A 14840-nucleotide genomic window follows, 5' to 3' on the forward strand; every position below is an offset into this window, starting at 1 on the left:
GAGAGCTTTATCTAAGAGAGAGGTAAATCTGGGTTCATAACGAGCACCAGGAACCAACCACAAAGAGGAGCATCTAGGCCAGGAAGCCTAGGGCACATGGCCTGAAGGCCACGAGCCCTGGAGGCACGGGGCTACAGCCAGCCCCCTCCTGGCAAGAGGCCAGGGCAAAGAAGAGGCCGGTACACACCATGTCACAGGCTTCAAACCCACTTCCAAAGGGGAGTGGTTAATTAACCTGATTGGCTGGTGGGCAACCAGGGGTGGCCAGGTAGGGGCATAAAGTCACACAGGGGCGTGGCAAAGGTATAGGGTAGGACGTGAGGTCACACAGGGGCGTGGCGAAAGTGTGATCTTCCAGCTCACAAACCTAATCGATTTTAACTTGTATGCCTGCCTACTTCACCATATTTTAGTTAGACTAACTTCACTTTGGAGATTTCCACTGAACTAATCTGTAAACATCATAATGGTGTGTGTGTTTGACTTTGATTTTGATTCATTTTCTTTACTGTATCATCTGCTTAACTTCTGACATGGTACTGCAATATTAGAAATGTTTTTCTGAAAATACATAATTGATTGAATATTCAACAGACAATTAAAATAGTCAATTTACCTCCCATAAAACAAGGACCAAGGACCCATGGTAAGTTTCTTCAGTTGTAATGGGTTCCTCCAATTCCGCTCAAGAGTACTTTCTTTACTCTCAGCTCTGTACACAAATGGATTCCCTGTGCTTTGGGTAGATTACCCTAAGGCTGCTTTGTAGGATTGAATAAAGAAAAACTTACAGACACAACAGTTGAAATAACACAAAGATTCCTTGAAAAGTCTTCAGCTCCTTTGCCTTCGAGCTGTCTCTTCAATAAATGCTCTTTTTTTAAATTCTACAGAAAATAATCCCAGAATCAAAAAGTCCAACATGTCTAGAACCTGCATCAGGTATTTCTTCCCAAAGAGGAAGTGCTTTGTCTTTCACCGACCTACGAGTGACAAAAATGTACTCGTGCATTTAGACAAAGTGCCAGCAAACCAATTGGAAAGGGATTTCCAGGAGCAAACAGAAAAGTTCTGCTCCTATATCTTCACCCATGCAAAGACAAAGACCCTGAGAGAGGGAATCATCGTCACTGGAAATTGTGAGTTTCTTCTGCCTCAAAGCATCTTTCTGTGGTTTCATGTGTGTGATAAAGCTATGGGTTTTCTGTACATTTGCTAGTAATTTGTTTTTCATTTGTAAAGGAATATACAGAAGGAGATGCTGCTACCAAGCTAAGAAATGCATGTTTCTGAAAGTTTCCCTGTATGAGTGTTCATTGAGTCCTGATTTATCTCACGAAAAAGTGATGCAAGCACAAAATGCTGTTAGAAGAATTTGCAAGTGGGAAATCTTATAGGAGAAGTGTTTCTCATGGAGGATACATAAAATAGTCTGTGAATTTGTCAGCCAAAACATAAACAGTAGGCCATAACCCAATGCACACTCCTGAGAGTATAAAAAAAAGGTTAAAACTAATCTTACATATAGGGCTGGCTTCCTGGACATATGAACATGTCAGTCATACAGTCCCTGTGCAGAGATCAGTTCATGTTTGGTTCAGTATGCTGTCTGGCTAGCTTCAAACTCCTAAAGATATTTTTAACCAAGGGACTAGCATTTTATTTGTAACTAAGACTCAAAAATTATGACATTTTCCTTCTTTGTCTAATAAGCTTTTCATTTATTTATTTATTCATTTTTCTTATTAGTAATTTAATTCAATAATTTGGTGAATTTGAAAATCATAAGTATGACAAGAAAAGACAGTCATGTTATTATACAGAGATAGATTCACAGAAAAAGATGGGAAATGAACAGAAGGAAAGGCAGGTACACATAGAGAGAAATATTACAGCAGAGAAGGAGAAGGATGGGGAGAGGTGTAGGAGAAGAGACAGTTGGTGGAGAAGGAGGAAAAGAAACAGAAGAAGTAGAGGAAGAAGAGGGAGGTGGGTAGGAGAAAAACCAAGAGAGTAAGAATTTTTGTCATTTTTAGAATGCTGATTCTTAAAGCTTGTGAAAACAATAAGCAAGAACTATCTACTCCCTAAACTATTAACTCCCTAAATATCTCCTGGCATTCAGGGCTTGGAAGACTGTTGGAGACCTACCTGGACGCCATCAACAGGGGCACGGTTCCTTGCTTGGAAAATGCAGTTACAGCTCTGGCTAAGCGTGAAAACGCAGCAGCTCTCCAGAAAGCAGCTGAACACTACAGCAGGCGGATGACCCAGCAAGTGAGGTTCCCCACAGACACGCTCCAGGAGCTGCTGGACGTGCACGCAGCCTGTGAGAGGGAAGCCACTGCAATCTTCATGGAGCACTCCTTCAAGGACGAAAAGCTGGAATTCCGAAAGAAACTTACCGTAGGCATCTTAGCATTTCTCCTTCCTGATTCCTGCCTTTCTGGAATGATGCCTCAAGTCCGCCTTTTGACCCCATAACCATCTCCCTACCATTGTAGAAGGCATCTGGATTCTTGAGAATGAAAGGGCTCTAAGGGCTACCTTTCACCCTTTTTCTAAATGAGGGGCACTTTATTTTTAAGGACTGCAAAATAAATTCCCATTAGTTTAACAGCTTAAACAACATATGTTACTATCACACAGTTCTGTAGGTCAGTCTTCCGTATGAAGGTGTCTTGGTCCTCTGCTAGTGGAGATGGACTGAAAGGTGTTGAATGGGTTTGGCCCACAAGTGAAGGCTTGTTGGGGGGAACCCCTTCATCTTTAAACTAGGAATGCTGCATCTTTCGTTACAAGTTGCTTTGGCTTCTTTTTTTGACACTAGCTAGGGAAGCTACTTTTTAAGTGCTCATGTGATTGGGTATTGACTGATAGGGTATTCTCCATTGTAAAGTTAACTTGTACAGACGAACATGACCTAATTATGGTAATACACATCATATTCACTAGCCCTGTGGCTGTGCAGTGTATGGACACCAAGAAGAAAGAAGTCTTAGGAGAAATCTGAATTTTGCCCTCCCCACCAGGCACCTGCATTGAAAGTTTGTCTTTCAGTCTGTCTAGATGTAATTTAAATAAACCTCAAAAATCTCTCAATTTGTATTGAGGAAACCCAGCTTGGTAGTACCTTTCATGTACAAACAAAAGCTCTGTTCGTATATGTTCACACATTCAAGCCACCATCAAAAGAATTCATGAAGAGTTCAAAAATCTGTTCAAAATACATTTAACCAATTCCTGGAGATTTATGTGCCTCTTCTATGCTAATATTTCTGTCCATAGCACCCCATGTGCTCTTAGGAAATTTTGATTCTAGCCAAAATACAAGTTTATATTATTTGATCTTGGTGGCTGGGTCCTTGTTAATCATACTATATTTTCAAGAGCCACAGAACTCAAATCTTCCAACCCATCCTTTTACAGATATTGATTGATCCTGTTCCCAGGAGAATTAAGGGGCTTTGCAAAGCTTAAAGAGATAATTGATCACAAGTGAGACTAAAACAAGTTTCCTGACTCCTGGTCCATGCTAGGTTCTGGTCCACTCTGAGGCCATCCACATGCTTCTCCCAAGTGCATCACAGGCAGGCCTTCCCTTCTAATAGCTATCATTTAATGTGTGTCTCTATGTTTCCCTGGCAGGACACCATAGAGAAGAAGAAGAAAGATTTCCTGCTGCAGAATGAAGAGGCCTCTGTCGAATATTGCCAGGCTGAACTTAGGCGGCTTTCGGAGTCCCTGATGGAAAGTATTTCAAGAGGAACCTTCTCTGTTCCTGGAGGACATCATTTTTACTTGGAAGCGAAGAAAAAGGTTGAACAGAACTATGAGCTAGTGCCCAATAAAGGAGTTAAGGTGAGGAGTATGGTGATATGGGGTGACACGCTGCTCCTTCTGAAAGTGAGGACCACAAATTCATTTGAGGACAGAGAGCAGAGAATGTCAGTAGCCGTGGTTTGGATGTGCTTTGTCCCTTAGTGGTTCTCAGTGTGACCATGTGAGTGGTGACGAGGCCTCTGGGAGATGGGGTCTAGTGGGAGGTTCTTAGGTCATTGGGAGCTGTCTTCAGAGGAGATTAGTTAAGGAAGTACTTAATTGGAATTAGTTAGTAGTACATTTAAAAAATGTATTTATTTGAAAGTTAGTCATTGGAATCCTGAATTAGTTCTTGTGAGATCAAGGTGTTATAAGTCCTGTGCTGACCCTGGAATCACCCTGTGGCTTCCTGTCTGGCAATATGATCTCTCTATTCTACACACCCCATTGCGATTCCATCCTCTGTGAAAGCCTGAGCCATCCTGGCCAGAGCCATGCTCAAGCAGGTGCTGGGCCCTTGAACCTCCAGACTATGAGCTAAATAAACCTCTTCTAAAGCAGCCTGCCTCACAAATTTATTTTCAATTATTGAAAATTGCCTCAATATTTTGACATTTCCGGTTTTTAAAAAATTTCATATTTAGTGAGATACTGCTAAATAAACCACACATATTTTTTCCTCAGAAAGGATCTGGAATCAGGAATCCAGGTTTAACAACCATTTCTTTTATTTATCAAGCAGAGGGATAGTTTTTGTGCTAAGAGCAGAAGACTAGTTTCCAGATGCTTCTCTTATCTGGACTGCACAAATTTGTAGTGCACTGTGTATGGTGTGGATGTGGTTACCCTACTGGCATGCACTCATACTAATGATGATGATGATGATGATGGTCTTCATGCCTAATACCCACTGCACATTCACTCCCTATCCTATGTATAGTTTTAGAATATTCTTATTGAATTATCTATTTCATTCTCAGAATGCTATAAATTAGGTACTAACATCATTCCCATTATGCAGGTAAGAGATGTGGTGCACAGAGAATTTAATACATTGCCTACAACTACAGAGCTAGCATATACAGAGCTGATAAGATTTTTCCATATACTTGAGGCCATTAGAAACTCAATTTTTTTCTTTGAGCTTTATCCTGTTTTCCATAATGCTTGTACCAATTTACATTCTACCCGTAGCTACACAAGAGTTCGCTTCTCTCCACGTCCTCATCAGCATTTGCTGTATCTCGAGTCATTGATAATAGTCATTCTAACTTTTGTGAACTGGCATCTCATTATGATTTGATTTGATATCCTGGGTGATTAGTGATATTCAACATGTTTTTATATACTAGTTACTCATTTGAATGTCTTCTTTTAAGAAATGTCTATAAATATATTTTGCCTATTTTAAAGGCAGATCCTTTATTTCTTGCTATTGATTTTGTATGAGTTACTCACGTGTGTTTAAAGCTAACTCCTTATGAGTTATGTCATTTGCCAACATTTTCTCCCATTCTTTATGTTGCCTTTTCATTTTGTTCATTGTTTTCTTTAGCTGCGGTAACATTTTAGTTAGATGCACTTCTGTTGTTGTTCATTTTTGTTTTTGTTGCCTGTGCTTTGGATGTCAAAGCTAAAAAAAAAAAAAAAGGCAAAAGCCAATGTCAAAGACTCTTTCCCTTATTTTTCCTTCTAGGATTTTACAGTTTCAAGTCTTATGCTGAAATCTTCAAATCTTAAAATAAGGGGCCAATCTCATTCTTTTGTATATCTAGACTTGAAGAGACTGTTGTTTCCCTGACGTGTATGTCTGATACCTCCTTTCAAATTAGTTGACCAAATATGCATGAGCTTATTTCCAGGCTTTCTGTTCTGTCCATTGTTCTATTATCTGCCTTTATGCTACTACCAGATTTAGAAATCTGATAACGTGATGCCTAATGTTTTGTTTTGTAATTCAAGAGTGTTTTGGCAGCTCAGTGTCTTTTGTGCTTCCATGTAAATTGTGGGATTGCTTTTATTATTTCTTTAAAAACATTAAAATGTATGGGACTGGCATTGTATCACATTGGGTTAAGCTACTTCCTGTGACACTACATCCCATATCAAGAGTGCCAGTTCAAGTACTGGCTACCCTGCTTCTGATCCAGCTTCCAGCTAATGTACATGGCAAGACAGAAGATGATGGTACAAGTCATTGGGCGCCTACCACTTATGGATGAAATGAAAATCCAAAATTCTTTCTTTGGCCTAGCCCAGCCCAAGCTATTGTGACCATTTGAGGCATGAATCAGCAGATGGAAGATGTGTGTCTCTCTTTCCCTCCCTCCCTCTCTCTGTCTCTCTCTCTCGCTCTCTGTCTCTCTGTAACTCTGTCTTTTGAATAAATAAATAAATATCAGAAAAGAGAAGTAAATAGATATCTTTCCCCCTCTCTGTTGTTCCATTTTTCAAATAAATACATAAGTTAAGTCTGCAAAAAATTGATTAAGATGTCATTGGAATTTTGGGAATTGTTTTGAACTTCATATCACTTAGAATAATGTGGATATTTTAACAATGCTAAGTCTTCTAACCAATTAACATGAGGTATCACTTTATGTGTTTTTTCTATTCTTCAATTTCTTTCAGCATTTTTCTATACAGATCTTTCACTTCCTTGGTAAATTTATTCCTAACTATTTCATTATTTTAATGTAGTTATGAAATGGATTGTTTCCTCACTTTTTCACATCATTAGTTGTTAGTGCAGTGGATTACTTTACATTGATTTTATGTCTTTTGACTTTATCAAGTACGTGTAATAATTTTAATAGTTTTCAGTGGGCTTCCAAGTATATGTACAAATGAAATATAAATCAGTGTCTTGAAGAGATATTTCTAGTCCCATGTTCATTACAGGATTATTTGTTGTAACCACTATATGGAGACAACCTAAGTGCTCATCAACAGATGAACTATTATGTGTGTGTGTGTGTGGTATACATATGTACATGTGAATATTATTCAGCCTTTTAAAAAATGTATTTATTTGAAAGTTAGTGACAGAGAGAAAGGGAGATTAGAGAAAGAGATAGGGAGAGATTGATCAATCTTCAATCCATTGGTTCACTGGTTCAATCCCCAAATGCCCATAACACCAAGATTGAGTCAGGTCAGAACCAGGAGCCAGAAATTCCATGCAGGTCTGTTAGTAGGGTGTCAGAGACCCAAGTACTGAGGTCATCATCCATTTCCTGCCCAGGCACATTAGCAGGAAGCTGGACGGGAAGTAGAGTAGGTAGGAGTTGAGCTGGTGCTCTGGTATGGGCTGCAGGTTCTCCAAGGTGGCTTAACCTGCTGTTCCACAATGCCTTCACTATTACAATGTTAAAAAGAAGAAGATCTTCCCATTTTTGACAAGGAGAATGAATATAGAGAACATTACACTAAATGAAACAAGACAGACAGAAAAAACAAACAATACATGATTTACTTTTATGTGGAAGACAAAGGAAAATTGAACTCATATTAACAGAGAGTAAAATGATAGTCACCAGGGCCTGGAAAATGACAGAAATGTGAATATATTGGTCAATAATTACAAACATTCAAGATCATGAGATGAATACATTCTGGACATTTAGTGTACATCAGGGTGAACACAGTTCAAAGGGTGTACACCTGTAATTTATAAGAGAGATCTCAAGTGTCCTCCCTACAAAAAAAATAAAATATATGTAAGGTTGTAGACATGTTAATTAGCTTTATTAACTCGATACAATACATTCATATATACATCAAAATGTCATTTGTATAATTCCATCATACTTCAATAAAACTAGGAAAGAAAAACTCAGAAGGCAGCTTAGAAAAGCTTCCTGCTGGTGGAGATAAGAACTGCATGTGTATGCATCCATGGATATATCCTAATTAAGACAGAGTAGAAGACCATCAATGAAGAAGAGAACCAATGTGCAAATCTTATAAGCAGAACAGGGTATGTGTCTATAAAACTGCAAATAAATCTCTGTGGTTCTGAAGTGGGATGGGGACAGCATTGCTGTGGAGAGGAGACTGGATAGCTAAGCAATCTGCTCTGCAGGGAGTCTAGTCCTCACCAAACAGCTTGAGTTTCTGCTGTGGTCTGAGAAGGTTGGAAAATTTACAGGGTCAGATCGGTGCTTTATTGAACAAAAGTGTCCACATCAGAAAACTAGTTGTTGATACCTAACATGCTTTTTACTCTCGGTTGGTTTCCCAGGCAAATGAAGTGCTACAGAGCTTCCTGCAGTCACAGGCAGCAACAGAGAACTCCATCCTGCAGGCAGACAACGCCCTCACTGATGGGGAGAAGGCCTTAGCAGGTACAGGGCCAGTGCTCAGCTCATGGTGGGTGGGTAGATTCCTGCAGTCCCCTCTTATGGATTGGACAGGGTGGTTTACCTGGAGCATGAGGCTTCGTCCAACTGTGGAGCCCATGCTCAGCTAAATCTGAAAATAGCAAGAGTAGTAGGTTGCACATCCCCCCAGTCAGTGCCTTTCTGGAGCATTCTGAAACGTGCTCTTGCAGCGTCACTAGTAGAAATTCAGAGCTTCCCCTTCCAGTGTTACTTTCCAAGCTGCTTGGTCTTGAACTCAGAGCTGTTCTTTCTTCCCTTGTTAAAACCTCTGTGGAACAGCTGAGCAGGCCAAGAGGGAAGCGGCTGAGAAGGAGCAGGAAGTGCTAAGACAGAGGGAGAAGGAGCAGCAGCAGATGATGGAGGCTCAGGAGAGGAGCCTCCTGGAAAACATGAGCCAACTGAAGGAGAAGATGGAGAAGGAGACAGCAAACCTCCTGAGCGAGCAGGAAGGCATGCTGGAGCACAAGCTCAAGGTGAGTCTGCAGGGGCCGGGTGGTGCCTGCGGTCAGTGCCCCGGAGCGCAGCAAGGGACAACCAAATCTGGAGCACAGGTGTGATCCCAGAGGGAACCTAACGCTTAACATTCCCCTGCAAACGCAACTACATCTGGATCCTACCAGAGTACAGAAATCTAGAAGATTCCAGTCCTTTCCGTAGTGGTGGACACTGGAGGGCACAAATGACATCCCCAGGGTTGGGGCTATTAGTTGTTGCTATTGTGGGATGGTCTCACTGAGCCCCAATTCCATGTGATGCTAGTTGCTAGTACTCAAGAGTTCCTGGCACAACTTTCAAGGAGACCCCACAGAGACCCAGCTGGTCTGAAAGGATTAAATTTGACTTGAGAGAAAGTGGCGAACCCTGAAAGCCCTGAGTCTGCTCCATGTGCTTCCAGATCTGCCCGATTCTTCCTTTACGACTAAAGTCACATGCATTCTTTGCCCCAGCATGACGCTCAATAAGCAGTGTCCTGTGCTGTGCCAACACTTCCACTCACTATTTGCTAGATAAGCTCAGCTGGGCTACCTCAGTGGAACTGAGAATTAATTAGAATTTAACCCACATTCCTTCCCAATGGGCTTTGTTGGTGCTGGAACTCCCCGCCCCCAGGGAAATGGTGCTAAGGAAATCTCACAAAAATATAAACCACGGGTTTTCCCACTATTTAAGTTAAGATCTCTGAACATATTGGATAAACTCAAAGATCACCCTGAAATGGTAGAAAAATAGACACATGTGCTTAACTGCTGACTTTGTTAAATGCTAAACATTGTCTCTTAATTGGGGATTTAAAGCATGGAGTTTTTCCATTTTATAGCTCCAAGAAGAAATGCTCACGGAAGGATTTAACAAGAATGCTGAGGCATTAAATAAAGAGATAAATCGGCTAAAGCAAGAGATTGAAGCAACTAAGAATCAGGGATCCTCATGGTTTTCATGGTTTCTTGATACCGTGGGCACTGTATTCACCATCGTATTACCTGGCCCCGCTAAGCTGCTTGGTTTGGCGATGCGATTTATCAGTTCACAAATTAAATAGGCTGAGAATTCCTGGTAAGGAAATTATAAAATATGGCTTCTTTTGATTTAATAGCATTACACTGTGGCTCATTGTAAAATATGTGCATTATTCTTAACAATTTGTTTAACAGAAGTGTAAAAGAAATTTAGAATTGTAATGAGCTATGGCTATTATTATTATATTAGGATATATCTTCCTTATCTAAGGAAGTTATCATTATCATACTAAGAATGAACCTTCCTCTTTCATTTTATTTTTATGATTTTGTAAATGTTTTAAAGATTGGGGCCAGTGCTGTGGCACAATGGGTTAATGCCCTGGCCTGAAGTGCCGTAAGATGAAAAGAGAAATATTTTTATAAAAAAAGAATGGGCATTTGGCCTAGCTGTGAAATAATGATATGCAACGTGTGTATATTTGTATGACTGAAATTTAGAATGTAATACTTACATGAATATATTACTGTCAAATTTGGATAAATATACAACATAAACTAGTCTTCATGGACAAAACAGGAAGGGATAAGAACAATGGAGAAATGACGGGATAATTGACTTTAATCCTATGTTCTTCTATGATGTTTACTAAAACTAAATCTGAAATGATAATACAAGGATGGGACAGTCCCCATGACAGATAACAGTACTGCATGCTACTAGACAGCATAATTCAGATCAATGGGAAAAGTTTGCAGTTCATTTTTTAATTTTTTAAAGATTTTATTTATTTATTAGGGAGAGTTACAGAGAGAGGGAGAGACAGAGAGAAAGTTCTTCTATCCACTGGTTTATTCCCCAAATGGCCGTAATGGCCAAAACTGAACCCATCTGAAGCCAGGAGCCAGGAGTATATTCCAGGTATCCCACATGGGTGCAGGGTCCCAAACACTTGGACCATCTTCCACTGCTTTTACAGGCCATAAGTAGAGAGCTGGATGAGAAGAGAAGTAGCTGGGACACGAGCCAGTGCCCTTATTGGATGCCGGCACCACAGGTGGAGGCTTAGCCTAACACACCACAGTGCTGGCCCTGCAGTTTATTTTTAAATAGTTTATGGAAATACTGAATATATACCAACAATGAATATTAGGTTACAAATAAATGAGTTTTTTGTCATGTGAACACACTGATAATTATCACCCGAGTTAAGAACAAAACATGATAGGAGGTTTTCAGTAAGGATTTAAGAAACTCATAAACTGCACTAATTGAATGTTTATGCTGTTGTCTATTGTTTCTAATGCTTTAAGTCTGTCCCCTTCAATTAAGGTATAACAAGTATTTTTTTATTTAAATGGATATGGCATTCTGTTGATAGCAGCTTCATCTTCAATGTTATCTTGTTCTTTTTAAAAATGAGTAAACTGGGTGAGCTCAAGGCCCTGGGTTGAGATACCTGTATCTCATATAGGAGTACCCAGGTTCAAGTTCCAGTTTCATTATCAATTACAGCTTCCTATTAAAAACACATGGTGGAGGACCGGCACTGTGGCTCACTTGGTTAATCCTCTGCCCGTGGCGCCGGCATCCCATATGGGTGCCGGGTTCTAGTCCCAGTTGCTCCTCTTCCAGTCTATCTCTCTTCTGTGGCCCAGGAAGGCAGTGGACGATGTCCCAAGTTCTTGGTCCCCTGCACCCTCATGGGAGACCAGGAAGAAGCACCTGGCTCCTGGCTTCGGATTGGTGCAGCGCCGGCTGTAGCGACCATTTGAGGAGTGAACCAATGGAAGGAAGACCTTTCTCTCTGTCTCTCTCTCACTGTCTATAACTCTACCTGTCAAATAAAAAAATTAAAAAAAAAACACACACACACAGTGAAAAGCAACAGTTTATAACCCAATTAATTGGGTCCCTGTCATCCACATGGATGACATAGATTGGGTTTCTAAACTCTGCCTCCAGCTTGACCCATCCCCAAATTGTTGTTGGCATTTAGCATCCTGTTTCTTAAATAAATTAATGAAGAATTTTAAAGATTGTAAATAATACAATACTTTCACAGAAAATAAATAAACTACTGAAGTTTTGGCAGCGTTGTACATACAAAGTTTTAAAAGTATCAGTGATTCCCCATTCTTCCACCCAAGATTCACTGTAAATAAGATGTTTATGTTTGCTTCCATTTTGGCAAAATTTATGTTGCTCTTATTGGGGATCTTTTCAAACTGTTGTATTATCCTTGTTAGTGTGTTATCCATAAACTAGATCTGTCTCAGACACATTATAACAAGTTAATATGGCTTTATTTGTGTGCAAAAAATTGAGATCATGAACATTTTGAAGATCTATCATACACATCATAATTTCAAGAAACATAGGCTTCCTCATGTAATTTTTTTTGTGTCAAATGGGATATGTTCACTGACAGATTCCAACATATTTTGCTGTTCTACAAAGTTAAGAATCCCAAACTTGATAAACTTCAATTCAGATCCAAGATGGCTGAATAGGGCACAGACACATTGACGCTGGGCTGACTTCAGCTGATCTGGAATATGAGTAGAATAAAGGACCACATTTCCAGGGATCTCACTGATGGGAATTTTTGACAGAAAAGTGACAATACAATGAAGACTGCAACAAGAAGAAAGAAGACAGATACACTGCAGTGGCCTGCCTTCTTGTAAGTGAGTCACCATCTAACCAAGTCAACTTGGAAGAAAATGCTCTGTGCTTTTCTCTTTATTTTGTCTGATCGAGTTATTTCAGATGTCTTGTCCTCAAGGTCAGAAATACTCTTCTCCATTTGATCCATTCTGCTCTTAAAGCTCTCAATCATATTTTTATTTCATTGATTGAAAATTTCATACCCAAAATAAGAAAGTCTATGTGAAATATGGAATACTATTATACAAAAAATATTCATATTTCAGGTATTCCTGAGGGAGAAGAAAGGAAAAAGGTTTTGAGAACCCGCTAAACAAAATAATATTTGAAAATGTTCGAGATCTTGAAAGAGATATAGAAATCCAGGTACAAGAAGGTTAATTGTCCCAAGCAAACTTGACCCAAAAAAATATTTTCCAAGGGATATAATAGTACAATTGTCAAAAGTTAAGGTCAAGTAGAGAATCTTAAAGACATTAAGAGGAAAAGCATCAAGTTACATATATAAACAAAAACCAACTTGATAAACATCAGACTTCTCAGGGGAAGTCCCTACAGGCAGAGGAGAGTGGGACAATATATTCAAGGTCTTAAAAGAAAAAACATTCCAACCAAGATTATTATATACAGCAAAGCTATCCTTTAAAAGTGGAGGATAAATAAGGAATTTCCACATAAGCAAAAACTGAGAGAATTCACTCTTACCACTCCTTTATAAGAAATTCTGAAGTAAGTCCTGAACTAAACATCATGGAAACACATGACATCACCAAATTCACTAACAAGCAGGTATAATAAGTATCTGATCATCAAAATGACAGATGTTAGGCCTTTTCTAGTAATACTAACCTTGAATATAAATGAACTAAACATTCTAACTGGAAGACTTAGATTGGCTGAGTTGATTAAAAAATCAATATCCCACTTATGCTGCCTACAAGAAACTCACTTCACAAATAAAGATGTATATAGACATAAAGTGAATAACTGGAAAAATATAAAGCAGACAAATAGAAATAAAAAACAAGCAGGAATAGCTATTCTGATATCAGATAAAAGACTTTAAAACAAAAACTGTAAAAAGAGTTAAAGAATGACATTACATTTAGATAGAAGGTTTGATTCAGCAAGAAGACAAAACAATCAATATATATGCACTCAACACAAAACCATCCAGATATATAAATAAATACTACTAGACCTAAATAGAGAGATAGAGCCCAACACAATAATGTGAATGACTTCAGCATCCCACTGTCATCAATAGACAGATCATCCAGACATAAAATCCATGAAGATGCATCAGAGTTAAAGCATACTATTGAGCAAATGGACCTTAAGGACATTTCACCCGAAAACTGCAGAATATACATTCTTCTCATTGGCACATGGAACATTTTATAGGCTAGATGACATATTAGGCCATGAAATAAGTCTCAGTTCTTTAAAAATTGAAATCATACTATATGTCTTTTCAGAACAAAAAGGAATAAAACTAGAAATCAACAATAAAAATAACAATAGAACACTCATAAATACCTGGAAATTAAGCAACATGATACTACTGAGTGATCATTGAGTCACTGATGAAATTAAAAATGAAAAAAACTTTCTCAAAATAAATGCAAATGAATACACAACATAGCAAAACCTAAGAGATGCAATATTAAGAGAGAAGTTTATAGCATTATGTGCTTACATTAAAAAAAGAAATGTCTTAAATTAAAGATCTAATGATGCATCTCAAAGACTTTGCAAAACAAGAATAAACCAAACTCTAAGTCAGCAGGTGACCAGAAATAATAAGGATTAGGGCAGAAACAAATGAAATTGAAACAAACAACAAATCTAAAAGCTCAACATAACAATAAGCTGCTATTTTGAGAAGATAAAGAAAATAAACAACGAGCTAGACTAGCAAAGAAAAAAGAGAAAAACTCAGATAAATACAATTAGAAATAATAAAGAAAACATTCAATCAACACCAATGAAATACAAATTATCATAAGAAACTACTTTGAAACACTGTATGCTAATAAACTGAAAAACCTCAAAGAAATGGATACAGGTGACTGACCAAGATTAAATCAAGAAGATATAGACAATCTAAATAGACCCATAGGAAGCAATGAAATTGAAGCACTAATCAAAAGTCTTCCATCGAGGAAAAGTAAGGAAAGTAAGGCTTTACTACTGAATCATACAAAACATTCAAAGAGGAAAAAACTGATATTTTTCAAACTATTCCAAAATATTGAATAGGATGGAACTCTTGCCAAACTTTTTTATGAGGCCAGCATCACTTTGATACCAAAATCGAACCACCAAGACATAACACAAAAAGAAAAGTACAGACCTTTATTCTTTATGAAGATATATGCAAACATTCTCAACAAAATACTAGCAAATTGTATCAAGAACCACATCAGAAAGATCATGCATCATGATCATGTGGGATTTACACCACAAATGCAAGTGTGGCTCAACATTCATAAATCAATAAACATC

The 14840-nt window shown here is 38.5% G+C and overlaps 1 protein-coding gene across 6 annotated transcripts in view; it reads left to right on the plus strand.

The window, feature by feature from the left end:
* The window catches only part of LOC100346726 (guanylate-binding protein 4), a 29691-nt gene extending 15422 nt beyond the window's left edge, over positions 1–14269 (plus strand). For 3 of the 6 annotated variants that reach the window (XM_008264929.4, XM_008264927.4, XM_070078119.1), the window contains 6 exons: positions 894–1139; positions 2126–2406; positions 3649–3861; positions 8066–8168; positions 8484–8677; positions 9523–13328. In XM_008264929.4, coding sequence (XP_008263151.1) covers positions 894–1139; positions 2126–2406; positions 3649–3861; positions 8066–8168; positions 8484–8677; positions 9523–9744 — 1259 coding nt within the window. In that variant the 3' untranslated portion in view covers positions 9745–13328. Of the gene's footprint in view, positions 1–893; positions 1140–2125; positions 2407–3648; positions 3862–8065; positions 8169–8483; positions 8678–9522 lie in introns of all 6 variants that reach the window. The other 3 variants (XM_070078117.1, XM_070078118.1, XM_070078120.1) reach the window with 3 other exon arrangements.
* Positions 14270–14840: the final 571 nt, after the last annotated feature.

Source organism: Oryctolagus cuniculus, chromosome 7 (genome assembly GCF_964237555.1).
Source record: "Oryctolagus cuniculus chromosome 7, mOryCun1.1, whole genome shotgun sequence".
In the NCBI taxonomy this organism is placed as follows: domain Eukaryota; kingdom Metazoa; phylum Chordata; class Mammalia; order Lagomorpha; family Leporidae; genus Oryctolagus; species Oryctolagus cuniculus.